General features: G+C 47.2%; 1 protein-coding gene across 1 annotated transcript; it reads left to right on the top strand.

Annotated features, from left to right (window-relative positions):
• Positions 1–1,745: 1,745 nt before the first annotated feature.
• LOC104574606 (uncharacterized) lies at positions 1,746–26,028 on the top strand. The gene is made up of 18 exons (XM_010221862.2): positions 1,746–1,833; positions 2,405–2,519; positions 3,822–3,996; positions 5,214–5,325; positions 6,132–6,238; positions 7,025–7,151; positions 7,639–7,759; positions 8,036–8,121; positions 9,229–9,353; positions 10,596–10,655; positions 14,172–14,238; positions 15,350–15,444; positions 17,086–17,214; positions 19,156–19,270; positions 20,056–20,193; positions 21,275–21,441; positions 21,939–22,027; positions 25,767–26,028. The coding sequence occupies exons 1-18, from the start codon at positions 1,749–1,751 to the stop codon at positions 25,960–25,962; spliced, it is 2,109 nt and encodes a 702-aa protein (XP_010220164.2). The 5' UTR covers positions 1,746–1,748; the 3' UTR covers positions 25,963–26,028.
• The last annotated feature ends 539 nt before the right edge of the window (positions 26,029–26,567 follow it).

Genomic DNA, 26,567 nt, shown 5'->3' with positions numbered 1-26,567 from the left:
CCAGGCCAGGCCGGCGCTGGGGGAGGCCAAGAGCGCCTCGCTGTCACCGGGGGACACTAGCGGGACCCTTCGGAGGAGGGCAGGACACCCGTCTCTGCTAGAGCCGCGGGAACCTCTTGTGAGGAATCTGCAAACTCTTGTTGCAAGGCAGAAGGTCGGCCGCGTTCGCTGTGGTGCCCGCCAGGCTTCAGGAGCCTGCAGCTGGCTCGGGCTGGATGTTGGCAGAGCTTCTAGCGACCGTCAGCTAGTTCGTACAGGGTCTCGGGTGGTGACCAGCCAGCTTTCTGCCACGAGACAGCGCAGCTCGGGCACTTTTTGCTGTTTCACTTGGAGTTTGGGGAGCTGTTGAAATTCAGAGCACAGCTGAAGCAGCCCTGCTGATCCTCGGCGTGACCTTGTTGGCTTAATGGATTTATCCTAAAGCTGACTTTGCCCCAGAGAGTGAGGGGGGTGTATGCGCACTCACAGCAATAGCAGTAGCTTGCACGGACTTTCCAGGCTGCTGACTGCTGAGTTTAGCACTGCAGAAGCTGAGATTTTAAGTATGAAGTAGAGATTTTGCATCTTTGAATCTTGATCCAATTCCATAAGTGGGATTTTTGTCTTAAGAATTGAGAAAATGGGGAAAAAAATCTCATTGTTTAGGTCACATCTGCCTTGGTGGCTTGAAAGAGGTCGAGCAGAACTGGTCCCTCCTCCTCTGTGGCAAAGCCCAAGCTATCCTGCATGGTTGAAATCTTTACATTCTGGCAGGAAAATCATCGTGAGTATGAGATATTTCTGTGTTGCTGAGATCTGAGCCACATTCTGCTGGGTGAAACGTGAATACAGTACAGAATTCAAATTAATTTACAATCTAAAACAGGTCTGCAGTAGGTACACAGGACAGAAGAAAGACATCCTTTCCTGCTGACTGAGAGGTGAGGAATAGAAAGACTTGAAGAATATGCCCAGAGACCCAGAGAAAATCTTGTGAAACAGGCAGGTGTTGAAGGCAACTGCCCTGAGGCTCAGACCAGACCAGTCTCTTAACCTGCACAACTTTCTCTCCCTCCTTCTCAGTTTGGAGATGAATTTAGTTGAAGTGAATAGGAGTTGCCAAGAGACCAGAGGAGTCCTGGAGCTTTTGCTGGGGCTGAGCTGTGACTTTGCCTCCAGCACTCTGTGCTGAGAAAGAGGACGTTGCAACGTGAATGTGTATAGAACACCTTTGGCTCTGGGGAGAGCGGCCTCTTCCTCCCTGTAGTTACAACCTGGCTTTCTGATTGTCAACTTTGTTTTGCTGAAATGCTCGTTTCCTCCGGGACACCTGCAAAATCATCTTTTCAAAGCATTCCTCTGCCTGTGTCAGCCCTGTAGCTTTCTGCCTGAGGGTTTTTGTTTTGGAGGTGACGGTGGCTGAGCCTGCAATTTTTCATGAACAAGGAGCTTTGGAAAGGAAAAGGTCAATCATTCATGTATTACTCCTCATCCTTTCTTCAACTTCTTCATGATTTCAGCTCAATGCTTCAGCTCAGGGCCAGGTGGACGCTTCCCACCCCATTTCCACAGTTTAGTGTTTTGCTTCGCTGCCCTGGCTTACAACAGTGTGAGTTTCCAGACAAGTTTCTGGGCAAGTCCAGGATTGTTTTAACTCTTGAGGTCAGGGCAAGCGATGATACCTGTGGTCACATAATTGCTAAGTAACAGCTTTCCTTTTTTTTTTTTTTTTTTTTTTTTAGTGTGACTTTTGGAATCTACTGCAGAAGATGATTAGGAAGATGACCTATAGACTGGGAAGACACATGTCTGCTGTGGCAAGTAGGACCATCCACGTGAGAAGATTTCTGCATGGTGAGTAGTGTATTCTGAAACAGTCCCTGTGTGGAAAGTGTTTCCCTCACCCAAAAGTGTTTTGGGAGCAGAGCAGATGAGCTTTTTCAACTTTCAGGAGGGTACTTCAGGATAGGAGTGTCTGTTGTTTGATAATGACACACGTAGATAAGTGAAATTTTCGTACATGATGCTTTTACAATATCTTGAATTCCCAATCCTTATACTTTTTTTAAAACATGCATCATTCTTCATCATGCATCATAGATTGCAGGACTCAGTTCTTTCACTGACAGTAATATGAATTTAAACTTATGTTACGGGAACAAATGACAGAACAGAGCTCTAAAATCATCACCCAATGATGACCATGATGGTGATAATTAGTATTAATAGTAGTAGTGAATAGTTACCAAACATTTAACTAGTATAAAAGCACAGTTTAAGTCTGTCTGAAGTTATCTGTGGGCTCAGATTCCCCTTAAAGAACAGCTGAAAAGGGGGATAAATTTACTGTGATGGTGAAAATCTACCTTTTATCAAATAGCCAGTGGTTATTGTGAATGATTAACTTTGTTCTGTTTATCTTTAGGTGCTTATTTCAGAATTCAGCCCTCCGTACAGGAAGCACTGATGGAGGGGAGACCAATTGTAGCCTTGGAAAGCACCATCATTACCCACGGCATGGCCTATCCTCACAATCTGAGGTTGCTGTGTTCCTAGTTCAACAAAGAATGAGTCATGGAACCGATGAATCAGTATATGTATTTCTAGCCTACTCCAAGCCCTCCTAAGAGTTGAATGGAGATGTCGGGTTGCTAGACATGCAGAACGTAAATTCTGATAATACAAAACTGTTGTATGTTGTCTTCGAAAGAGAACAGGACCATGCAACAAACACCTGCTGATTTATTTCCTTATCCATCACCTTCCATTCCTGCCTCCCTTTAATATGTGGCAGAATGTAGAGTCATCACCTACTCTAAAATAGAGATAACTTATGGCCGCATGATATTTGTAGACGTTAGAAACACTCTTCAGTTTCTTGCATAGTACAGAAATGAAGAGAACGGCATAGTGAAATCTCACTAGTTCCTTCCAAAACGTCTACTGTGAAAGCTGCTGGTCCTTCTTGCTGCTGTCTATTCCCTGCCTAGGCAAACACAAACAAACAGATTTCTACCCTTATTTTTTTTGGTGTCCTGTAGATCTGTGTCCCAGTGAGAGATGATGCAAGAAACCATGTCTTTCCAGGCAGTGGGTGGCAGCCCCGCCTCTCCTTGCTTCAACAAAGCACAGGAAGGTTTCAGTATTGATTTTTTCCATTGTGTTTTTTACGTGGGCATTATTTGGCCCTAGAACAAAGCTCTACAAATTCAGATTTGGGGAGAGGTAGTTAGAGATTGCCTAGGGTACCTACAGATAGCTCTGAAAGGGAGAAGCTGTTCTTGAAAAGATAGAGTAGCAATGAGCAAGTATAAAACTTGCAGAACATTAAAAGACCTGGTCTGTAGCTGTAGCATATCCTCAGGTTGCAACTTTTCAGTGCTTTTTTTTTATCCTGTACCTGAATATCTGTAGTATGAGAGATCTGTCCTGATTATTTGATCAGGCTTGAGATATCCGGGGTTCCCATGAAGGTCTATGATTTCAGAAATAATGATTATTAGATACAAAAAAGTCTTATTTTTGAGAAGATCCCCTATATTCAGCAGTCTTTTGTACAGTCAGATTTCCCTCTAAGCTGGGAATTTTTTCAGATGGTACCTCAAAAATGAAGCACAGAGCTTAGCTTGCAGTCCTGAAAATGGGAGCACTGGGTGCTGCAAAATTAAGTGTAGAGATTTCTGCCTTTAGGAAGACAGAGAGGAGGCCTTGGCTTTGGTGGGGATTGTGAGGACTGTATAGAACTGGAACCTGTTCATTGATGGCCAACAAATACGCAGATCTTGGGTCCGAGTCTTTGCGTGGTTAGTTTTGTCATCATTCTCTTGTCTATCTCATTCCAGCATGGCCAGAGAGGTGGAAGAAATTGTCACAAGAAATGGGGCAGTGCCGGCCACTGTGGGCATTGTAAGGGGCAGAATCCACATTGGCCTCACGGATGAGGAACTTCAGTTCTTGGCAAGCAGTAAAAATGTAGTTAAAGTGTCCCGGAGAGATCTTCCTTACGTCCTCAGCCAGGTATGGTACACACACTTTCTATTTCAGTATCTTCTGTACAGCAGTCTTGTGCTTTCTAGCTTCAAGACAGAACTACCATGCAAAGTGCTGTCTTCCCCGTCAGCTCGAACATGTGCCTAACAGCAGAGTTAGGGAATAGCAGACATGAAATAACAACTCCTAAAATGTCGTTCTGTGCTGGCTGACCGCAGAACAAATAAAGGCTTGGCTAAGAACATTCCTTTTGGCGTGATAAGGCATCATCATGTTACATGTGAACTTAGGTGACATGCAGGACGTCGTAAATAACACACAGGGTGCTTAAGTCTCACTGGCTGCTCGTGAAAGCTGCTCTTTGGAAAGCCTTGGAGGAGGAAGGCTTTGCTGCCAGGACAAGAGCGCGTACGTAGTGTGGGCAATGAATCTTGAGGCCATTCGCTGAGGAATTTCCCATTTGCATTTTCCATAGCAATGGAGGGTTATGGAAAGTGTGTCTTCGTTCATGATAAGCAAGTGGTTTCATTTCACTTTCAAACTTTTATTATAGCTCAATTCTTTAGTTTGGACCTTTAGTTAGTAAGGAAATGCTTTCCTCAAAGCCCCCAAATCTGTTTTCGGCAAGTCTAGGGGCAACCCAACTATAGCACAACTTGTGTGTTAGTGTCACCTTTAAAATGAATTTTTTTTCCATTCCATTTGCAAAACAGCATGTTTTGGTTAATGCTCCTTGGAGGTTAGTTTTCCTTACATTCCATTAAGCTACAGCTGACAGATTTAAACATGTCAAGGAACCCATGTGTTTGTGCTATACTTACTGATAGGCTATAAGACACAACAGATGTGTTATACAGGTGCCTAAGTAAGCCAAAGAGCAGCTCTGTTGAGAAAAACAATAGGCACTGGGGAGTGGGAACATGGAAGTTAAAATACTGCATTCATTTAGGCTTGCCATGAACTGGAGGCAAGTTGCATCCAAGGCGCCTCCTCTCCGCTCCTCTCAGTTCTAGAATTCCACTCACTCTTATCACAGCCCAGTGCTAAAATGCATCACCATAAATATCTGAATATGGCTTTTTTAAATTTCAAATTAAGTTTTCTCTGCGTAATAGAATGCTTGTATCAAAATTCCACTGCTAAGCTGGTTGCAGCAGGCTGTTGGGATGCCCAACCATAGCTGCCTGCTTGCAGTGTTCCCTGGGTCACCACGGCTGCTGACTGTGACTGGTTGTCCCCAACAGGGCTTGTCTGGTGGCACTACAGTGTCTGGAACAATGATTGCAGCGCACAAAGCAGGAATCCCCCTGTTTGTGACTGGAGGCATTGGAGGGGTCCATCGTGGAGGACAGGACAGTAAGAAAAACAGTTCATGTGCTTTGCTCTATATTGCTACTGTTCTGTTCTGTTTTGTTTTGTTTTTTAATTCATTTTTTCCCCCATTCCCAGTTTGTCCTGCAGTAACTCTCTGCTCCGTAAAGAGTTATCATTCTTTTTGACCATACTGTGGTTGTTACATATATGTTACATATTTTGGCTAATACAATTCTCAGAAATTCTCCTTCGCCCAAGGCAAATCGTGAAAGAGGCCATTTAGAAGCAGTTCTGTAGAAGCACAAGGTGCACCCAGCTGATCTGTTTGCTCTACTCATATTTCTCTCCTGAGTGTTCTTTCCAGAAGCTTCAAACTATTCCTCTTGCAAATTGTTAGTTCTTAGCCATACACATCCCTAGCATAGCACAGGGGTACGGCAGTGATGCCCAATGTCTCTTTCAGGTGTGACATAAATTCCAGACCAGAATTTGATGAGGTCAGGAAACCCTTTTTTGGCACATTTTGCCAAATCAGGATCTAGTCATTTTAATTCTAGTCTCTTAAACTTTGTTCTTGGTTTGTAACACCTTCTTTTGTGCTGAATTTTTACATGCTGTTGGTGCATGTAATCAAACAGCTGAGAGAGCGTGCAAGGCTCCACCTCCACCCTGAGCCATATGATTTCTCTGTTTTCATTTTGTCTTAACAATCTCCACGGCCAAAGGCATGATCTAAACTTGTCATATCTGTTAGTGGCCCAAGACACAAGCAGACCTTGGCCTTCCTACAGATACGGCTTTTTAAGGGTGCAACACTCACCAACACAAGGCCACTTGCCCCCTAACAGCTCTGGATGTGAGTGCTGACTTGACGGAGCTAGGACGGACTCCGGTTGCTGTTGTATCTGCAGGAGTCAAGTCGATCCTGGATATTGGCAGGACCCTGGAATATCTGGTAGGTAACGTGGGCTGCTGAGCATTAAAGCAGATAGATAGTGTCATACTTTGGGAGCTGAACCCAGCAACACCAAAAATGCTCAGTGGTGCTGGGATGGGTATTTATCCTAAGCTCTTCAGAAATGACTATTGAGAGGATAGAAATCACATTCAGAGTTCACTAGACCTGAGTTCAGCTGAGTTGAAGCGCTCAGTGCTCCTTAACGCAAATCTCAATGCCCAAGAGACTGCTCCATCAGCTGCTGCTCAGGAGCCCAGGGCAGTGCTCGCCTTGCCCGCTCGCTGGCAGCTGGGAGGGCACTACACTGACCAGGTAAGAGCAGCGCTAAAATAAAAGCAGATCTCCAGCGGGTATCAACATGATTCTCAGTAGAGTCTGTTGTTAGAGGTTGGTACATTAATGAACCACCAGGGCCAGCTCCTCAGGTGACAGCCAAGAGCCAATGCTTTTCCTCAGTAAACAGAACTCATTTTTATTCCTTTCGGTTCATGACATGTCTTCAGATCAAAGATCAGGCTTATTACCTTGGGCTCACTGTTGTGCTAACAGCAGCTCCACACCTTTTTCTTAGCTCTGAGCACAGGCTCAGGAGTGTGTATTGTCTCCAATATATCACTAAGGCAAATTCTGCTTGGCTAGTTACTGTGTCTGGCTCTTTGCTTTGAAAAATGTTGCTGATATCTGAAAGAAGTCCAATTCATAGTTGTGCGGAAGGGAAATGTCACATGTTTTTGGTAGGTCCCCTCTTCCAGTTATCTACTTGTCTCATCTCCACTGCTGCAGGAGACGCAGGGAGTCTGCGTAGCTGCCTTTGGAGAGTCAAGGGAGTTTCCAGCCTTCTTCTCATGCCAAAGTGGCTTCCAGGCTCCATATCGCGTCCGTAATGAGGAGGAGGCAGCCGAACTCATCGGTGCGTTTCAGCAGTGAAAGGTCCACGTGGGCCCTGGGAACAGAAGGCCACAAAAGTCACCTCCGATGAGGCACTTTCTTTTTTTTAACTTGAAGAAGAGCCTGCCTAGAAAAAAACCAAGCCATCCCACCTATCCCTGCTCCTGTTAAGTGCCTTGAAAATGAGGGAGCAGAGAATTTGACTCTTCAGAGGAAATTTTTACAGATAACTGCAGCCACCTTGACGTACTTATACTCATGTTTTGTTCACACTGGTGAACTGGAGGGGGCAAGTACAAGAATGTGTTTACAAAAAATTCCTTTTATGCTACAGACAGACTCAAAAGAAACAGGCAGATAGCTGGAAAAGAACCTGTCCTTGGACCAGCTAAGAACAGGAGCTCAAACACCACAGCCTTGCTCACCTGTGTGTGCTCCTGTCTGTCCTTTCATGTCAGCCTTTGATCCAGCCCAGGAGAATCACTAACAGTACCTGTGTCCTGTTGCAGCCAGCGCTCTGGGGCTGGGCCTGAGCAGCGGGGTGCTCATAGCAGTGCCCTGTCCCCAGGAGCGAGCTGCCTCGGGCCGCGCCGTCGAAGAGGCCATCCAGCAAGCACTGCACGAGGCCAGGTGAGCAGCATCCTCTGCTCACGCCGTGCTCGTGGGGAAGCAAACAACTTCAGGGGACAACCACAAGGGCTGCAGTAGAGCTCAGGTTTCAATCTTGGGTGTGTTTGAGCCCATAATGTGTCTTTCAGTGTAGTTTTATCTAACCCGAAGCTTACTTAAAGGTTACATAAAGGTGTTATGATATGCAGGTGTGGAGGTAGATTATCTGCTAGCAGCAGTGCTTCTTGGATGCTGCTGAGCTCTCCTCATCAACAGGCATTTTCTCTGTATTTGCAGGTTAAAAGGGATCACAGGCAAAGAAGTGACTCCTTTCCTGTTACAGAAGATCAGTGACCTGACCGATGGAGAATCGCTGGCCTCCAGTATCCTTTCAGTGAGTGGGGAGATAGCAGCACATACTGCCCTGTGCTTCTTCACACCGCTCAGTAACACTCGCTGCAAAACGCTGTCACTTTACTGACACTCTGGAAAGGGGCAAACACTTCGGTATCTGCAAATCGAGGAGAGCTTAGCAACTGAATCCCTTTTGCTTTTTTCTCTTTCTTCAGTAGTACTCTTAGTGTCTCCCTCCATTTTTACATTAAAAATCGGAGGCTGGCACTGGCAGCGGGTGTCCAAACCCAAAGACATTCCCTCATTTCTGACCCGTGAGCTCACCTAGTCCATGAAGGAGTCTCAGGGTGTTGTTGCCAGTGACGGGGTGGGCATGTGGGAATGTGCTCGGCCATCCCAGCACTCACTCATCATGTGAGTCCTGTGTGAGTCTTCGTGCTTGTGCAGAGTAAGACAAGCACAAAGGGGAAGTGCTGCTGTGTGAGCATGATTACTCTTGCACGGGCATGAGAAAGGCAGATGTACTGGCTGTGGTGCTGCTGTAGGTTCTGGGAGAGGTCAGTTCACCTCCAGGCTTTCCTGCCAGCCTTCTGAGAGACCTTATAGCTGGCCAGTCAAGGCAGATTGGTAAAGGTTTTGGATACTTAAAGCTGCATCTAGTGGAACTTTTAAAAGCCTCTGGTTCTCTGCTCCCATTGAAATAGATAGAAATAGGTGCACAGAAGTTTGGCAAAAATAACAATAAGCATCTGTTTCTGAAAAATCTGCCCAAAATCCCCAGAAGTTTTTAGGTCTTAACTCCTATCTAAGCACTTCAGTTCCTTCTCTGTTCTAGGTGGCCTTTCCTTCCATTTCCTATTTGTAAACGTACAGATTATGGTAGAGATTCCTCTACTTCATGGAGATGCAGGGGAGGGAAGATGAGTACAATGAAAGCTTTAGGCTGTGCACATATTGTTGTAACTCAGTATATGTGTTGACAACGGATTATGGCACAGTGGGATCAGACCCACCAAATTTTCCAGCTGGCATTTCCTGCTTTGTCCCATTAAGGGAAATGTAGAAGCTACAGAGACTTCTGCCAGGCCAATCCTCTTGGTGGCATTTTTTCTTTTCCTCAAAGAAACCCCATGCAGACATCGCCCTGATCCAGAACAACGCCAGAGTGGGCAGCTGCATTGCAGTGGCCCTCAGCAAACTACAGAAAGCCACGAGGAAGAAGAGGCTGCCTCGGAGAGAGGACGTGATTCCACCTCAGCCAGTGAGTCCTCTGCTGCCCCTTAGATAACTTGTCTCTGCTGATAACATTGAGGGTGAATTTACATCTGTTCCCAAAAGTATAAAGTGACTCAGCTCTCAGCCAGAGACCAGCCTTTCTGCTTAATGTAGGCAGGTATTCTCTTTTTTGTTTTCTCCATTTTCCTTGGGTGTATGCCATCTCTGTCTCCATTCTCCTTAAAAAACCTTTAGTTCTTAAAACCCTGATGACCTTTTTGCCTCTTATTGTGCCCTTCCATACAACTTCAGTTAGATTGCTCTCAGTGCTGGGGAAGAGATGTGACTACAAAAGCAGACCTTGGCGGGGGGTATTTTGAGCTGGTAAGGTATAGATGTTTAATAAATGTCTCCTCTCATTGGTCTCCTGCTCATGACTTCCAAATTACAAGAGCTGCATATCCCAAACAGAATCCCTTATAACCATAATACACCACTCACTATCACAAATTCTGGATGTGCCACACGCATTACAGAAAATCGATTTTAGGTAGCCTTTAGAGAGCTGAGAAGCTTCTGAAACCCATTTGCAATAGCACTTGTCAACATAAAAGAGGTCAGTGACTCCAAAGGCAACAGCCCAGCATTTGGCTGAACAAGAGAAAAACAGACGTATGTCCCCAAGGAATCTGGCAGCCTCCTTCTGCGGAGCTGTAAACTGCTTTTTCTACATTTGTAGGACAAGAAGACAATGGTCCATAAATTGTCACTGGGTGAGGCTGAGTATCATCTGCCCTTGACCTCTGAATATGGTGGTTTCTTCTGAGAACTTGCATGAAATTACCTAGTTCTTCTAGCCTGTTGTTTGCATCTTCTTTGTATTTTTTAACAGCAGTATCAGCATCTCTTTTGAGGTGTGGTATGTCAAAAGCTGCCCAAAGAGAGATGGCCTCAGGGGCACTGACATAGCTGCATCGATGCAACTTCTTTCCTAACTCTAACACTGCTCAGTGAAATGGCCCTGTGCAGCAGCCCCACGCACACACAGCCATGTCCAGCCTGCTGTGCTCTGGCTGGCTGTGAGCAGGTGTAATTCAAAATGCAGCATTTAGAGGAGACTTCCATCCTGTCTATCTGGGATTGTGCAGGCCTGCATCTAGCAAAGCCAAATAAGAGCAGACTGTTACACTAGGTCATGGCTTTCAAGAGGGTGTTTAAAATGATTAGGAAAAGCAAAGAAGACTGAGAACTTCTCCATCCCTTTTTACCGTTTTCTTCCTTCTTAAAGGTGGTGATCGGAGGCATCAACGTTGACTTTATAGCCAAGGCGCAGAACTCTCTCATCCTGGTACTGTATGGCCAGCAGCTTTCTTAGCACCACTGCCATTTTCAGCTACTTTCATAGGAGAGCCCAGCCAAAGAAAAGGGTGCGGGAAGGGGAACCCACCCACAAACCTGGGAGATGTAGTGCTACCTACTTGGTATATTGTCTGGGTGGGCAGTGAGGTGGTACACACAGACCTACTCTGGTCCCATGCTCAAAGTCATTATTCCTGCCATTCAAGACTGAGCCAGAGCAGGGTATGTCTATAGCTCTACAGCCCATGCTAAGACGCCTCAGGCTTATTCTGTGATGCCACAGGCCCCAAAAAGCTGTTTTAGCAGAAGAACTGCCCGGATCTTCCTCAAAGCACATGTGCAAAGAGCTAGAAGCAATAGGTGAAGACCCTCATTGTGCTGTGACGTTGTGTAAGTCAAAGACAAACACTCTAGGGAGGAAATCCCTAGGTAAGAGCCAGCTCTGACTGTCCTAGCAATGCAAAGCAATGGGAACAGGGACCAGACATGATCCTCCAGAAAGAAGGCCTTCAGAGGAGCAGCCTTGACACAGCTGCAGCTGAACAGGAAAGCAGCTTCACAAATCATAAAGGATTTGGGACTCTGTCTTTCTCTCACATACATACACAAAACACTTTAAAATAGATCATTGTAAATGTCACCAGACCGTCTTCCTCTTGGTTCTCTGCCCCAAAATGACTAAGAAGCTGAGGTGGGACAGTCCTGGGACTTCTCCACTGTAAATGACAGCCTTTTGTATAGCCGGCGGTTAGTCAACAATTTTTGTTGAGCTGTAGGTAATACCACAACGGGGGTTGGTTGTTCAAAAATCATCTGGTATCTCCCATTACTCAAACTCCTGCCCTCAGATGGGGCAGTATGTGAAGACACCTCAGTCAGACAGGGCAAGACCTCTTGGGGAAGCTGTTGTAAAGGCAGGAAGCTATTCAACTTCCTGGAGACAGAGGCCAGAAGGTATTATATTGGTCTAGGGTGACGCATGTAGCATCATCAGCTCTGCAGACCTGGAGAAGAGAAAGTCAACTACTTGGGCTGTGATCTGCATAGTAACATCCCTGGCCCACATCGAGCTGTCTGAGTGAAAAGTTAATTTGCATCCCAGGGTGACCAGCTGCCCCTTGGCTTGCCAGCAGTGAGTGCAGACCCCTGGACCACCTCAGCATGGTCAGGGATCAAGGGCAGCAGCAGACCCCAGGGGGAGCAGCTGACAAGGGAAAAGGAGGTAAAGGAGTTTTTTTTTTTTTTTTTTTTTTTTCTCCCGTGTTGCGTTCAGAAGAGAGGCATTGGCTGCCTCTCTGTTTCGCAGTGGCCCTAGAGCACATTGTGGCATCCACCCAGATGCCCAGCTCCAGAAGGATATGGGAAGTGACAGCCAAAACATTCCTCCTGACAGCTGCTGTGCTTAGACACGGAGGAAAAGGCAATCTCAGCAATATTGCTCTACTTAGGCTTTTAAAGAGAGATTTTTCCAGAGAGCTCAGCACCCAGCAGGTCCCACCTTTGCGAGTGTCCTGTTTGTTGCAGAGCACCGGGCTTCACACCGTTCCCAACTCGTGCTGTGCCAGGGAGCAGGCGAGCGGCTGCCATCGCTGGTGGCTGTAACTCCCGCGTGGCTTCCAAGGTCATCCAGAAGCAGAGAGAGGGGCTTGGATTCCTGCTCAGTGGGGATGTTGGAGAAAGCATTATGTTTATCAACAACACTCTTAGGATAGGCAGAAGTAGCTGAGAGAGGAGTGAGCAGTGCTCTGAGTTACCAGCACAACTGGCAAGGTCTGCTGAGAGCCACACATTTCTTTTGCCTCACAGGCAGGCCGCTAGTTTCCCTCTGCCTTCTCTCAGGTACTATTTTAAAGACATATTTAGCATCATCTCCTTCAGAGCTCGTGGAGCTGTGTGACAGTAGAGGGCACTCACGGCTGGTCTGTGAGCTGCAGAGGCTGGTCCATCTGGGCACGGGCAGGCTCGGCTCAGACTGAACCCCTGGCTTTTGGGATGGGGAGAGGGAAGGGGGCTGAAAGAGCAGATCAACGGGCCACTCAAAGGAGGAATCTCATAAGCATTTTCAGCATTCCTGCTGACATCAGTTTTGAGAAATACAGTGTGGAACTGCGTAAAATAGACTTTGTGCTCAATACTGACAGAAGCTAGTAACCTTTTTTAATACAGAAATTGGAGGTGATGTTAAAATCAGTAGTTTGACTCACCTAAACAAGCATCCTTGCTTTTCTGCTTTGGAGTAGATTTCATTTTTCCTGGCTGCATCTGATACGGACTGTGAGTTTCAGAGTTAAAATCAGCATGCTCACTGCTTTGGAAATCTGCTCCAGTCCGAGGGAGACGGTAGCCACAGATGGAAGTAGCCTCATTCCTGACAGTGCCTGTGGCAATCCGCAGGGAGCGTGAGCAAATGCGATAGAGGGGCTTTGGCAGTGGGGTTAATTAATGAGGAGTGACAAGTAGTGGAAAGATGGACAGAGGCCAATAGAGTGCTTATGCACATACGGGTCTGCACAAGTTGCCTGCGCGGGTTGGGGCTTGGAGAACCACCAGCAAGGGGAGCAAAGGGGTCGAGAATTAGCACCAAATCTTAAAAATTACAGACCTGGGGAGAGTCAAGGGAAACATGAAAGCTTGGAGATCGGAGGAGAGTAATCAAAGAGCCTCTTTTCATGGGAGAGCAGCCTTTTACAGCCGCATGACCAGCTGAGGAAGGGACTATGTGTAAAGGAGAGCTGAACAGGGTCCATGATTTGAAGGCTCAGCGCAGGAGAAGAAGGGTCTTCAGGGAGCTTCGATCTGGGTCCTAGGCACACCCCGAAACAGTGAGAGGGTGGGAGAATAACATGAATAACATTTTGTACTGTGAGCTGGCAGTACATTTTATTGTCCAGAATGACTGGAAGTGTTTGCAAGGAGGAAGAGTGCGTATGAGCAAGGGTACCTGGTGCACCTGGGCAGACATGGGGCAGAACCAGTCTGGGCCAGGAGCTCCTGTGCATGGGCATGCACACGTTCTAGCACTTGCCAGCCAAACATTTAACACATTCTTGAAAGCTCTGGATTACCCAGAACAGTGAAGGACATAATGAACATGATTGGCAAATTGTCTTTATAAATGGAAAATATGTTTCAGGGTTTTTTGAAATAAGAGCCTTAAAATAGTTTGATAGCCAGTGATGGACCCAAAGAAGTTTGAAAACATGTCCAATCTCCTGTCAGGTAGGATTTGTTTGAGGGAACGCATTTACTGAGGTAATTCTTTTGACAGGAGACCTTGGGGACGCTGAGCTTGGGGATCCCCTAAGAAGCGGGATTTTATCATCAGAGCTGAAGCCTGTAGATGGGCTCGGAAAGTTTGCTCTCCTCCCAGGCCTCGAGCGAGATGGCATCTGCCCCTTCTAGTTGCAGGCCCGTGTTTGAGCAGTGGCAACTTCAGTTGCTAGAGACACGGCACCTATAGCGAGCAGCTCTCTCAGCTTCACCAGCTAATGACTTATTCCTGCAGGGCGGTGGGCAAACAAATGCTGGAAGAGTGCGGAGATCTTTTGGCGGCGTGGGAAGAAACCTGGCAGGTGCGCGAGTGCTTGGGCTCACCTGCGGATGAGTGGGAGCTGTGGTCTGTCCTTTGGTGTTCCTCGGACACCACGAGATCTGGGACACATCTGGGGCAATATCCCAAGGGGCAGAGTACCTGGAAAAGGGCCATTCCAGTCAATAAGAGGAGAGGGAGTTGGGCAGGGGATGGGAAAAGAAAGTTGCTGCCAACATCAGGTTAGCTAATGTACAGCTCAGTGGTCCTCGCATCAGTTAGATAAGCATCAGCGATCCCCAGGGCCTGACGAGTAGCCTGGTCCTCAGAGTGGAATTAAAGTCAGGTTACAGTCGCATTAAAAGTATGACTTGAGGAAGAATTCGAAAGGAGTGGATTTACTCAGAGATGATTGTCCATGCATCAGGGAAAGGAGGAAATGGAGCACAGGAGTTGCTGTGGGAGAGGAGAGGCTGCAGACCCTGGAGCAGGAAGGAATCACAGAGTGATGATCTGGTTCTCCACCACAAGCATCAGCAGCCCAGTTTGGGGATATTTGAATTACCAGGGGCAGTGGGAGCATATTACAAAAGGATTTTAGGCCTACCTTGGATTTTTGATCTTTCCTTAAAACTCCTAGCACGACTCTACTATCATTTCAGTTCACAAATGGTGAATCTTGAGAAGAAATTTTCCATCCATCCCTTGAGGTGAAGTTTCAGACTTGAAGGGAGAGGAGGAAAGGTTTCATTCAGATTTGGTGGTTCTAATACGACAGCACAGCGAACCCAGCAGGGTGGTGAAGGCCAGCAGCTAGAAAGGCCATATGCACAAGTGACGTGGGAGAGCCCACAGGCCTGTGAGAGGGAAAGAAGATGATGTCAGGGAAGTGCAGAAGGTTCCTCCTTCACTTCTCTTTCCTCCATTCCCAGATGCTCCAAAAAAAAAAATCCAGTGTGCAGGAAGCCACATTGCTTTATTCCACCCCTGCTCTAGCTGAGGTCTAATGCTGAGCAAGACAGACAGAGGACAGACAAGGACGGATAGATGCTAAGGTGTCCAGTACCTGCAGACAGTCATTCTGAGCAGGCTGGGCTTGTGTTCATGCCGCTCTGATGGATTTATGAACAACCTCTGTTTCCATTTGCTTTCAGACTGCTTAAGTCGCCTTGGGCTGACTCCTCTCTTCTTATCAGCTGTGGGAAAAGATGAACATTCAGAGTCCGTTCTGCACTACTGTCACCACATGGTATGTTTACGGCAGCGGCTCCTCAGAAGCGTGTGTGTGATCACATTATGTAGAGGGAAGGGTCTTCTCAACCTTGACAGCCATAAGAGCCACCTTCCATCAGGCCGAGAGGAGAAATAATTCAGTGCTGCTTTAATTCCTGACAATTGGAAAGCAGGGAGCCACCTCCCAAAACATGGGCTGTATGTTTGTGTGGAGAGGGGTCTGAACCATGTGGTCTGAGTTGAGTTACTGAATCACTGAATGACAGAGGTAGGAAGGGACCTCTGGAGATCACCTAGTCCAACCCAGGGTGTTGTGCTATTCAGCAGTGGGACCACATTTTCCCTAATATTGTTTTGGTTACTGATGTATTTGAAAAAAATCTTAATTTATTTATTTTTTCTGTCTTCAACATTCCTTGATGTTTAAAACTGTAGATGGGTCTTGGCCTTCCTTGCTCCATCCCAGCTTGAACTATTGTATTCCTTGTATTCCTCCCAGCTTATATGTCCCTGAATTCAGCATCAGGAAGTGATGTTTGAGGGAGAAGGAGAGGTAAGGCAGGAGGAACCATGAAAACACATAGGAAGGCCTGAGCACAGCCAGAAATACACAAAGCATGATGGTGAGGAGAAACACTGCCAAAACCGGAGTGAAACATAACAGAGAAAAAGCATGGAATAAGGAGCAAAAACTTGTTGGTGCCTTTAGGGCCCTGGCAAGTGAATATACACGGGTAAATAACCCATGGGGCTTGGATTTCTTCGTACCTGAGCAGGTCCGTAAAAGCACTAAGAAGAAGACCCCTCTTTTGATATAGAAAGACTTCAAGGCTGCAAGTGTCCGATCCTTCCTCCATGCAGACACGCTCCAGCCTGTGTCATCAAAGTGAACAACCTCCTAAGGGAACATGGAGCAGGACTAGCTGGACAGTTACCAGGCAGACCTTGCCTGTAAGAAAACACATTGCCAGAATCATCAGTGTTGAAGGAGATCTTTTCCTTAAAACTTACAGCTTCTCCAGGAACTGCTGGTGGGGTGTGTTTCTCCAGACACATGAGTAGTAGAAGAAATGCTCTGCAATCTTGAAAGCAGATCATTCAAAAAGATCCATGGAGAAAGGAACCTTATAGTTATGTCTACAGCACTGTTGTAAAAATAGCCCCAAGACCACTTTGAAAACCAGGCTTGCACCCCGTGCAGTCAGTGGGGTTATTAATATAATGGCCAGCTGAAACATGCCACCACATCAAGCCCAGCATGTCGAGAAACCATCGGATGTGTCGTATAAACTATGGGAAAGGACAGCTGGAGCAGGCAAAGCTTCAGCCACCCTTCAGACTACTCTTCTATTGCAGTGGAAACGTAACCTCTGGAACTGCATGGAGGAGACTTGTCCCTCTCATGTACCAAATGATTTCTTTAACCTTTGCTGTGGCAACTCTTGCATTGTGAGTGTTAAAAAATAGCCATCTGCCACTATTGTCTAGCCTGAGATTCCTCTGAAATGCTGCTTATCTAAAGGAAGGAGGGAAGTTGAGAGAACAACAAGCTGGGCCATTGCTATCTACTGGGTGGCTGCAGAGAAAGAACATTCAAGTTGAGCCAAATGTGGCACGGAAGAGAAATGCTCTGTTTATAACTTGTTTCTTGTTTTAGGACATGAGAGCTGTCCTTCAGCTGGAGGGGAAGAACACAGCCACTTACTGTGCTGTGATCACCAGTGCTGGAGAGCTCAGCGTTGGCTTGGGAGACATGGACATCCACGGGGAGATAACAGAGCAATACGTACGCGTGCCCTCTGATCTGCACATCTCTGCTCATGGCAAGGACAGCGGGTCCAGCCAGGGAAACTGTATGAGGAGGGAGCAGGGGTGCAAAGGGAACACGGGAAAACCCGAAGTTCACCCCAGACTTTGGCCACTGAGATAGCAGCGTGGTCACCACAGCTGGCTGTTGCCAACTAGCCAGATGGGGCTTCTCTCTGATTCTTCCCCATGAGGTATCACCACTGCTCTCATGCCATGCCTGTAGGCCAGATCCCTCTTTGGTAACTAGTCCCAAATTGCCTATCATTTTCGGCCAGCAATAAAGCCAGTTCACCTGCATGGAAAGTATTCCCCTCTCTAGGAAAAAACAAAATGTGGTCAGAATATGGATTAAAGCAATTTTTCCTGTTTCATCTCTTCCTCTCGCTCCCTGTTGTTTCTACATGCTGCACTGTATAAACAGACAGTGCTTCTCAGCATGCCCAAACCTTCCAAACGACAGGAGTAATGGAAGCAGTGATTAAGGACTGACTCAAGGAAACCCCTATAACTACACCCTCCTGCCTCATTCCACTCTTTTGTTGACAGAACAAAAGCCTCTGCTTCATGACTGACAGCGACATGGAAGTTAAGTGCAGTTTACTTACCAGTGGGATCCCCATGAGACTGAGAATTCCTAGGAAAAAAAGTAGTCATTGCTCCCACTTCCATCCCCACCCTGCCTCTCCCAAGCATTGACACAGAAAAGCACTACATGACAGTTTAATTCTCATGAGCTTTACAAAGCAACTGTGAAAGGGGGGCAGTGGAAACTCTGAGACCATCTTCTGATGAAAAGCACATTTCAAAAGGCCCTTTTTTCCCGACAGGATTAGCAGGGCTGAAGAAGGGGAGCTGCAGGAGCATCAGGGGCACCAGCCAGGGCTTTGGCCAGTGCTCATGGCAGCCTCAGAGGCCAGCAGCAACCCCTCTGCTTGCTTCATGGACAGCAACGGCCACAGAGGGCTGTGTGTAAGAGCTGCAGCCACTTGATTAAACATTAGAGGTGGACAGGACGTGATCAGACCAAGCAAGGCATAATGTGAAAAAGAAAGAGCCAGTCTGCATGCCTCGTTCAAGGTGTCACTTAAGTCCTTCATTTGGTCTCCAGACGAAAGGCCCCCATCTCATCAGTGTTGTTAGCACCAAGATCAGGAGGAAAATGTACTTTGAGATTTGGTCCTCTATTTCACTGCTTCTTAACTGACTGACTTTCTTGCTGACTTGCTTGCAATTGCCCCTCTTCACTTTGCCTGCCTGTTCATTCAGGGTGTTGCAAATCTCTCCTCAGGTCCTGAATACTCCCCACATATTGTGTGGGAAGCCCAGCCACATGAATTTTTATGGATTATTAATTTCTTATCCACCAAATTCTGTGGATTCCACTCAATGGGCCAGTCAACTGTTCTTTTTTGTATCAATGAGCCTAACTATGGAGGTATCCCTTTATCATTCCAGACCTTTGCCCTCCACCTCTGTGGAATTTGGCAGGACCAGGGAGTGAAACATCGTGATGAACAAGCTGCTAAACTGGCTCAGGATGCAGCAGGTGTACAGAAAATATCTAAATGACATACACAGTAAGCAAAGGTATAGCCAAACCAGACACAATACAGGGAATCCTACAGGGAGCCCCTGCCATTAAAGAGCAGCCTCCCCTTTCCCCACAGGTCCTCCAGCTGGAGCACTACATGGGTCTAGTGAGGGGCCAGGCCCCTGAATCTAGCTCTGGGTCGCAGCAGGGGATGAGATGAGGCAAAAGGAAGGATCCCTTTCCCTTCAGGAATCGTTCTTCTAGGTTCACACATATGTCTAAAGGCTGCAATGTGAGTGAAAATCACTCCTCCTGAGTCTGAAGAGCAGTCATTCGTGTCCCCTGCAATGACTCAGACTGTCTCTATGTGCTCTTGATTTTCCCTAGGTGTCCAAATTCAAGGAGAGCCTGCTCCGGGCCCCGCTGGTGTGCGTTGATGGGAACGTGCCTCTTGCCACTCTTCAGTATGTCTGTGAGCTGGCCAGGGAGCACGGGCTGGCAGGTGAGGAGGGCTCAGCCTGCCCTGTGGCTCCTGCAACCTGGGCTCTGAAACAAACGGCACCCACTGAGCACTGATACCCAGGTCTTGTCTGACGTGCTCTGCTCCTTTCTACACACTGCTGCTGTATTTAAAATGGATGAACCAATTCCACTATCTTTCTTTCTTTTTTTTTTTTTTTTTTTTTCATTCTGCAGGTAAATCACATTGCCAGTAGAGTAAAAGCTACAGCCCTTAAGCCCTGCCAGAAAGCGAGGAAGAGCTGTTCTGCCCTCTGCCTTTAAGCTCAAGGCAAGCACAGATGTGTGTGCTTCTGCCAGTGGGAACAGCAGCATGGTTTGCTTCCCAGAATAAGTGCTAGAGCATCTTTTGAGAGAACTCGTCTGCCACTTCCCATAAAATACATAATCCCTCCCCAGGGTGCTGACGACTCTCCACAAGGCTTCCTCAGCCTGCAGAGCCATACCTTTGTTTTCAGAAGCAAATTCTTCTGAAGAAGGGGAAGACAAAGTTCTTAAACCTGGCAGAGGCTCCATAACCAAATAGAAAGAGTAGCAAATCCAAAGCCTGGGCCTCTTGTTCCTGAGCCAGAAGTAACCGCATCATTTCTGAGCAAAAGAATGGAAAATTAGGAGACTTTGTACCCAGTGCAGGGGAAAGGCTGCTAATAGCTTATAAGTGTCACCCTAGTTGTACAGCTCACAGTAATCTTCTCACACAGCACCCTGTTCTGTAGTAGAGATTAACTGTTAATGAATTAACTAACCAATTGCAATGTTGTTTTAAAGTGTGCTATGAGCCAACGGATGAGAACAAGGCCTCCAAGCCATTCCTCTCAGACAGCTGGAAAGCGCTCACGTTCATCTCCCCCAACCTGCAGGAACTCAGAGCAATAAATCAGACCCTCGGGAACCCTCTGCCAGCAGGTATGGAATACTCAGACACTCTTTCAGACAACCTGGACCCTGGAGAGGTCCTTTCCTCTCCAGCTCCCCTTTCAAAATGACAACATTTGTTGACCATTAGTCAGGATAGTACTAAGTCAGAAATTGCCAAAGCAGCAGCACTGCTTCTCTGGGGAGGTGATTGTATTCCAGCTCCAAAATCATTTGCTTTAGCTTTAAAAACTGCTGAAGGGCTTGGAGGCTTTATAAAGCCCACACAGCAGCCTCCTGCAGGGCAGCAGTGAACTAGCCCACAAACTGCAGCTTGTTTGAAATCACTGGAACTGGTCAACGTAACACTTACGAGAGAAAATATGGATTTTGTGAGATGCATATTTTCTGAATTTAATGCATAGGGCCCATTTCAGTCATTTTTGAGGGGTTCTGATGTTGTTAAAATAAGCATGGCTTTCATTTCAAGCACATTGGGTTATAACACAGTGGGATTTGATAAGCATCCTCAGTCTTTTTCATCTGACTACCACCCTTGCATGGTTTGTCAGGACCAGACCATGCTGCTGATTTACCAAAGAGGCCTAAGAGAGCCGTCTCAGGCTGTTCAAAAACAGAGATCTCATTTTCATCACTTCATCAATCAAAAAAAAAAAAAAAGAAACAATCCTTGGTTTATATATCTGCTTTAGTGAAGCATGAGGTTATGGTGGCCATTGTTCTAACAATAACCAGCCTTTGGGAAAATAAAATATCCCCACCACACGGCGGAGATTCAGTAGCATTAAGACAATAATGTCATACTCCAAAACAATGACTAGGTCTCTGCAGACAAATGTGTAGTCCCATGAGAAATGGATTCCTCAGCGAAGGACAGAAACTTGGTGTGGAAGTCAAGGGTTGGAAGTCTTCATCCTTCTCATGATTTAATTAAACATATATATATGTATGTGTATATATATTTACGCATGTGTATATATATATATATAAAATAGATTTTCATTAGTGCTCATAAATCAGCTGCCAACCCAGTGGTACAAAAAGGTTAACCCGGAACCTTTAAAGCTATGTCATGGTTTTTCCTTCTCCCAATCTTGCTATCTATCTGAAGAGGTGCCATCCACGTTGGAAGATGTGGTCAAGACTGCCATGGCGTTGGCCAGGCCTTTGCTGACGCAGCTGCGCTGTGTGCTGGTGACACTTGGCACTCACGGAGTCCTCTTGTGTGGCAAGAGCCTGGGGGGGAGCGTCCTGCTCTGGCCCGGGGCTCATGATCAGGTAAGGGCACAGGAAAGAGGCTCTAAGGTCTCACTTGCTTCTGTCAGGGGTGAAATAGCCCCACTGCTGTTTCTGGCAGTGTGGTAACAATCCTGGAGAACACAGCACCAGTGTTAGCCTCTGTGGCAAATGCATGTTTGGAAGGGAGGAGTGCACAGATCTGCGGATTAGCAAAAACATTCAAACCGTCTGTCCTGGCACTTCTGGCTCATGACAGCAATGCTTATAGTCAACTAGTTTAAAATGGGCTTTCCATGAATATTCATGAGTGCAAATTTTATTTTCGGGAGCTTAAATGGCTGCACTAGTGTAAAGGGAAAACAGTTTTCCAAAGGATGCAAACAGGTCCTGTTCAAAGTGTACAAAAAGATTACTGACTTTTTCTCTTTTTTCTTTTTTAGCATCGGTGCAGGTCTGGATGACATCAGTCATATTCAAGCGTCCCTTCTCAGCCTGGACATTTCCCACTAACTTTCTTTCTACTCTTCCTTACGCAGAGTGCTGCTACCAGCCTGTGTGCTGCTCACTATCCCACCATCCCCATCAAAAGGGAGGAGATAGTTAATGTCTCAGGAGCTGGTGACAGGTACGTTGCTAACTGCTTCATCTTCTCTTGCTAAATGTGGAACCTTCATAACCTGAATTCCTTTAAATGCTACTGCAAAGACAAACTACATTCTCCTGCTTGAGAATCGCACACTAAAAACACAAGAACATGACTGGTTACTGTGAGTCCTTACAAAGCTTGCTAAAAATTTCTACAGAAGCATCTTGAAGCCAGTCTTGCCATTATTAGTTTTGCATTTTTTTAAGATCTAAGCCTTTTATGACAGTCTAGTTGTTCTGAATTACTTCAGGCCAAAGTGCTAAAAGCAAAGTAAACCATCTTGCATCAAAGCTGTCTTGCTAACTACTTTACTTCAGTACCTCTCCAGTGGAAGTGAGACTGGCACTCAGTATTTAAAATTACACTATAAAAGCACTTCATCGGGTTCAACATCAGCATCTGGCAATAGCTCCTGTGTTTCAAGAGAGTCTTCTATGTAATTCTCTGAACCAATCACACAGTGTTGTACGCAGGAGTGGGAAATGACAGATGATCAATTATGTGAAAGTGATATCTCTACACAGCAGTCCTTCCTGCCTTTTTTTTTTTTTCCTTCATATGCCGCAATAATTGATCCTAACCTTTGGTTGTCTTGGACAAGACCAAAAGGGTGCCTGTGACAGAACTTTCCTTGTTTCCTCTACTACTACCTACCAATAACTCAACATAACGACACTGTTCCTTTTCTCTCCTATGAGTGTGAAGAATGAAAAGTCACTTTAATAGAAATTTATGGAGGTCTTCAGTGTTTTAGCTGGGATCATTCAATAACTTCTTGCCAAACTAATTAATCTACTTAGCGCCAGGGTGTCCAGTTACTTCTTGTATCCCTAGTCGCCATCAGAATGAGCTGACTACAACTGGCACAACTCTCTAAGGAAGACAGGAGCGTTGTTCAGTGCCATCCCTGAAAGCACAACAGAGAAGACGGGGCTGGAAGGAACCTCGAGGGGTCAGCCTGTCCTCAGGAAAGCTTGTTGTGCCGACCACTCAAACAAACAGATGTGTCTTACCTCCTGCCAGCCCCTCCAGTGATGCTGCTTCCGCCTCTACACCATCTGTTTCATGCAGAACTACCCCTTACCATGGGATATTTTCTCCTAAAGGCTAATGTAATCTAAACATCTTTTTTTAGGGGTTCCTTTCCCTTTCAAAAAGCTTAATTTAAGGGCAGAGCAAAGGCTAAATGTGCCACTGACCAACTGGGAGAAACAGAAGGCATGCTTTAAGTTTGTGTTTCCTTCCAACACCCCCAGAAAGTTAGGGACCCGTTACTGCCCCTCATGCTGAAGTAAAATGGATTTCCTCTCCGGAAACCCCATTTACCACAGTCCGAAGCCCATCTGGGAGTTTTCACAGCCCTCTTGTTTGCTCAGCGACAATAACTCATGGCTGCTACACTGACCTGCAGAAATCTGCAGGGGCCAAAACAGACTCCATGGCTGAAAACGCTCAGACACTGCAGCCACATACGTGGTGCCAGCCGGGCATAAAAATGTATAATGTTGCCTAAACTCACCTCACACAGGAAGTTAATGACTATTCCCAAGGGACCACGCAGTAGAGAGTACAGCCCAGGGTTGTGACACGTTCACGGTTTGGTCCCTTGGTGAATCCTTGCACTTCAGAAGTGCTGGGAGGGGGTGCACGCAGCCGGAAACAGCGCTGCAGCCCCCTTGCTCGTTCTCTGGCGAGCTGGGGAACATGGTGGAGCCTTCCTACAGGACGGTGTCTTACCCCAGGGAGAGAGCGGGGGTCTGCAGCGCCAGCTCCCGCGGCCTGGCGGCTTGTGTCAGCCCTGAGCCTCTCCTACGGCCCCGTCGAGGCTGCCCGAGGAGCCGCTCCTGCTCCAGAGGCTGCCGGAGGAGCCGCTCCTGCTCCAGAGGCTGCCGGAGGAGCCGCTCCTGCTCCCGGGGGTGCCGGAGGAGCCGCTCCTGCTCCCGGGGGTGCCCGAGGAGCCGCTCCTGCTCCCGGGGGTGCCGGAGGAGCCGCTCCTGCTCCCGGGGGTGCCCAAGGAGCCGCTCCTGCTCCTGGGGGTGCCCGAGGAGCCGCTCCTGCTCCCGGGGGTGCCGGAGGAGCCGCTCCTGCTCCAGAGGCTGCCCGAGGAGCCGCTCCTGCTCCTGGGGGTGCCCAAGGAGCTGCTCCTGCTCCCGGGGGTGCCGGAGGAGCCGCTCCTGCTCCCGGGCCGACGCTCCTGGCACCTGGCTGCCGTGGCAACACAACAGCGCCGCCGCACCCGGCATCGCTAGGGAATGTCGCCCCAAATATTTACCCTGCGCTTCTGGAGCTGCTGAGAGATGGAGCGGCTTGTGGAAACCGCAGTCTTCTGTGTCATTGTTAAGGAGGAAAAGAGATGCTGAGGTAATCAAGCCGAATACAAAAGCCGCTGTTTTTCCCTCTCCTGTGATCAGAAGCCCCTGGGCTCCCTCAGCACCAGCATGTTCCCCACAAGGAGCAGGCCAGGCTGGGTCTTTCCTGTGGCTCCCATCAGCGCTGCCCCGCGCAGAGCAAGAGGGGCCCCGTGGCAGGAGCAGGCGCTGCCGGGTCACAGTGCCCCTTGCTGAGACCCTTTCCTGCGGGGGTGTGTGGCCCTGGCTCCCCACACCCGCGGGATGTTGGTGTGACCTCCTCCATGGTGCTCATGGTGGGCGGAGGATGAGGATGAGGGGGCAGCCCTGAAGGACACAGCACTTCTGAGAGCGACAGAGCCCCTCGGCACCCTGGCCCACGGCGGGGCAGCAAAGCTGGCCCGTCTTGCAGGGCTGAGTGGCCTGAGCAGCACCGGTGTTCAGGCCACTTTGTTTAGCTGTCCCTTGCCATCCCTCAGGACGTAGATCTCATCATTAATCCTCCGTGCTGTCACGTTTTCCTGTCCTTGCTTTTTCCTCTCAATGCCATTATCGTCTTCCTTCCTCTTTGCCCTCTCCTTTGTCCTTGCCTGGCTTCCCGTTATCACTCCTGCCAAGGTGTGTATGTAGCTGTGAGTAAACACTAGCTCCCAGCAGATCAGAAACACTGTGTGCACAACTGTCCCTCAAGAGAGCCTTCCACTGCAAGCCTCACAAAGTCCTCTCCTCCCGACAGACTCCTCAGTGCTTCATGAGGACCTGCGAGTGGGAGCTGCTCTTCCAAGCACACCGTTTTTACTGGGAAATCTCAAATGGAAAATGACAGCTCAAAAAACTCCATATCAAAAATTTCATTCTAGCTTTGGATTTCTTTCTCCAGAAAGTTTCTTGCACATATATATATAGTTTCTTGCACGTATATATGGAAGCTTCACCTGCCTTCCTACTCACTCGTTCCTAATGAGGGGAAAGGAGAAATACAGCTAGTAGCAGACAAGGAACAGATAAATGATGAAAATAATTATAGAGCCCAGGAAAACAGATTTCTCCCCTTTTCAGACACCCTTCTTTTCTTCTGCCTTACCTGGAAAACTAGGCAGAAATAAAATGTAGTAGAATGGAAAAGTACTTCAGCTTCTCACATGAGAAGCCACCAGTTTCTAAAATAGTAGCACTATTTGATGCCTCAAATTTAAATACAAAGAAAACACAACATTCTCATTAGATTGTCATCCCTCTTCTGCGACTCACTGAGGTGTTTTCTGCTTTTGCTAATTACTGGTTTGTGTTCAAATGAATTCACTTCATGATCATGTTCCTGAGGTCAAAGCTCTTCCCAAGTGATCAGTGTCTTTCCTTTCTCTCCACAGTTTAATGGCAGGAATCATTGCAGGGATGCTTGCTAACCATGACACAGATACCTGCGTCCGGATGGGTCTTCTTGCTGCAAACTTGTCTCTCCGTTCCTATGAGCCCATTTCCCCAGAAATCAGCACTCGCAGTGTCAGCTTGGATCAAGTCAAGGGCAGGAGCTGGCCAGAGGTGAAGATATGGGAGATGAACTAAATTTTTTGCACCATGGCTTTCTCATGCACTACCTTATCCTTCCTAACACAGCCAGGCAGCAGAATGTTTCGAGTTTCAAGCTCAGAAACTGACTGCTGCCCAGACGACTTGGACTTGCAGTGGTGCACATTATACCTCTTAGGAGGTACACTGACAAGGGACTGCCTTTGGTGACAACTTGTATTGCACTGTACACACTCACCTTTTGTCAGCTGTTGCTTCTCTCTTTTCTTTGGTGTGTTGAATCTGCTTGATTCTTCTGTATGCCACCTGTTGTGAATTTATCTCATCTCATGTCCTAATGGGAGCACTTAGCTGTTCTGATCTTGAGTAAAATTGCTCAGGCCCCAAGCCAGGGAACCCTTGTAAAGAAAAGCTGGATTCAGCTCTTTTAGACCTTCTGCTTCTCTTGATCACCATCTTGTGTCACTGTTGGACATTATCACAGCAGCTCCTCTGTTGCTACCTTCCAGATCTTTGGGACCATTTCCCGTTAGGCAGGCCCAGCAGCACGAGACTGTCTTGCTCCTCACTCTTGATTTCTCTCCAACATCTCCCATGAACATCTTCCTCGAGTCTTGCCTGTGACAAGATTAATCTGGCAG

The sequence above is a fragment of the Tinamus guttatus genome, unplaced genomic scaffold, assembly GCF_059628265.1.
Source record: "Tinamus guttatus ecotype Peru unplaced genomic scaffold, ASM5962826v1 Tinamus_guttatus_pri_ptg000125l, whole genome shotgun sequence".
Taxonomy (NCBI): domain Eukaryota; kingdom Metazoa; phylum Chordata; class Aves; order Tinamiformes; family Tinamidae; genus Tinamus; species Tinamus guttatus.
This window is presented reverse-complemented; position numbering and strand designations above follow the sequence as displayed.

Excerpts from the sequence above, each read along its gene's own strand:
- LOC104574606 (XM_010221862.2), top strand. The coding sequence starts at position 1,749 with ATGATTAGGAAGATGACCTATAGACTGGGAAGACACATGTCTGCTGTG. Across the intron at positions 7,760-8,035 it reads CAAGCACTGCACGAGGCCAG|GTTAAAAGGGATCACAGGCA; the intron begins GTGAGCAGCATC and ends CTGTATTTGCAG. Across the intron at positions 14,239-15,349 it reads CGTGGGAAGAAACCTGGCAG|ACTGCTTAAGTCGCCTTGGG; the intron begins GTGCGCGAGTGC and ends ATTTGCTTTCAG.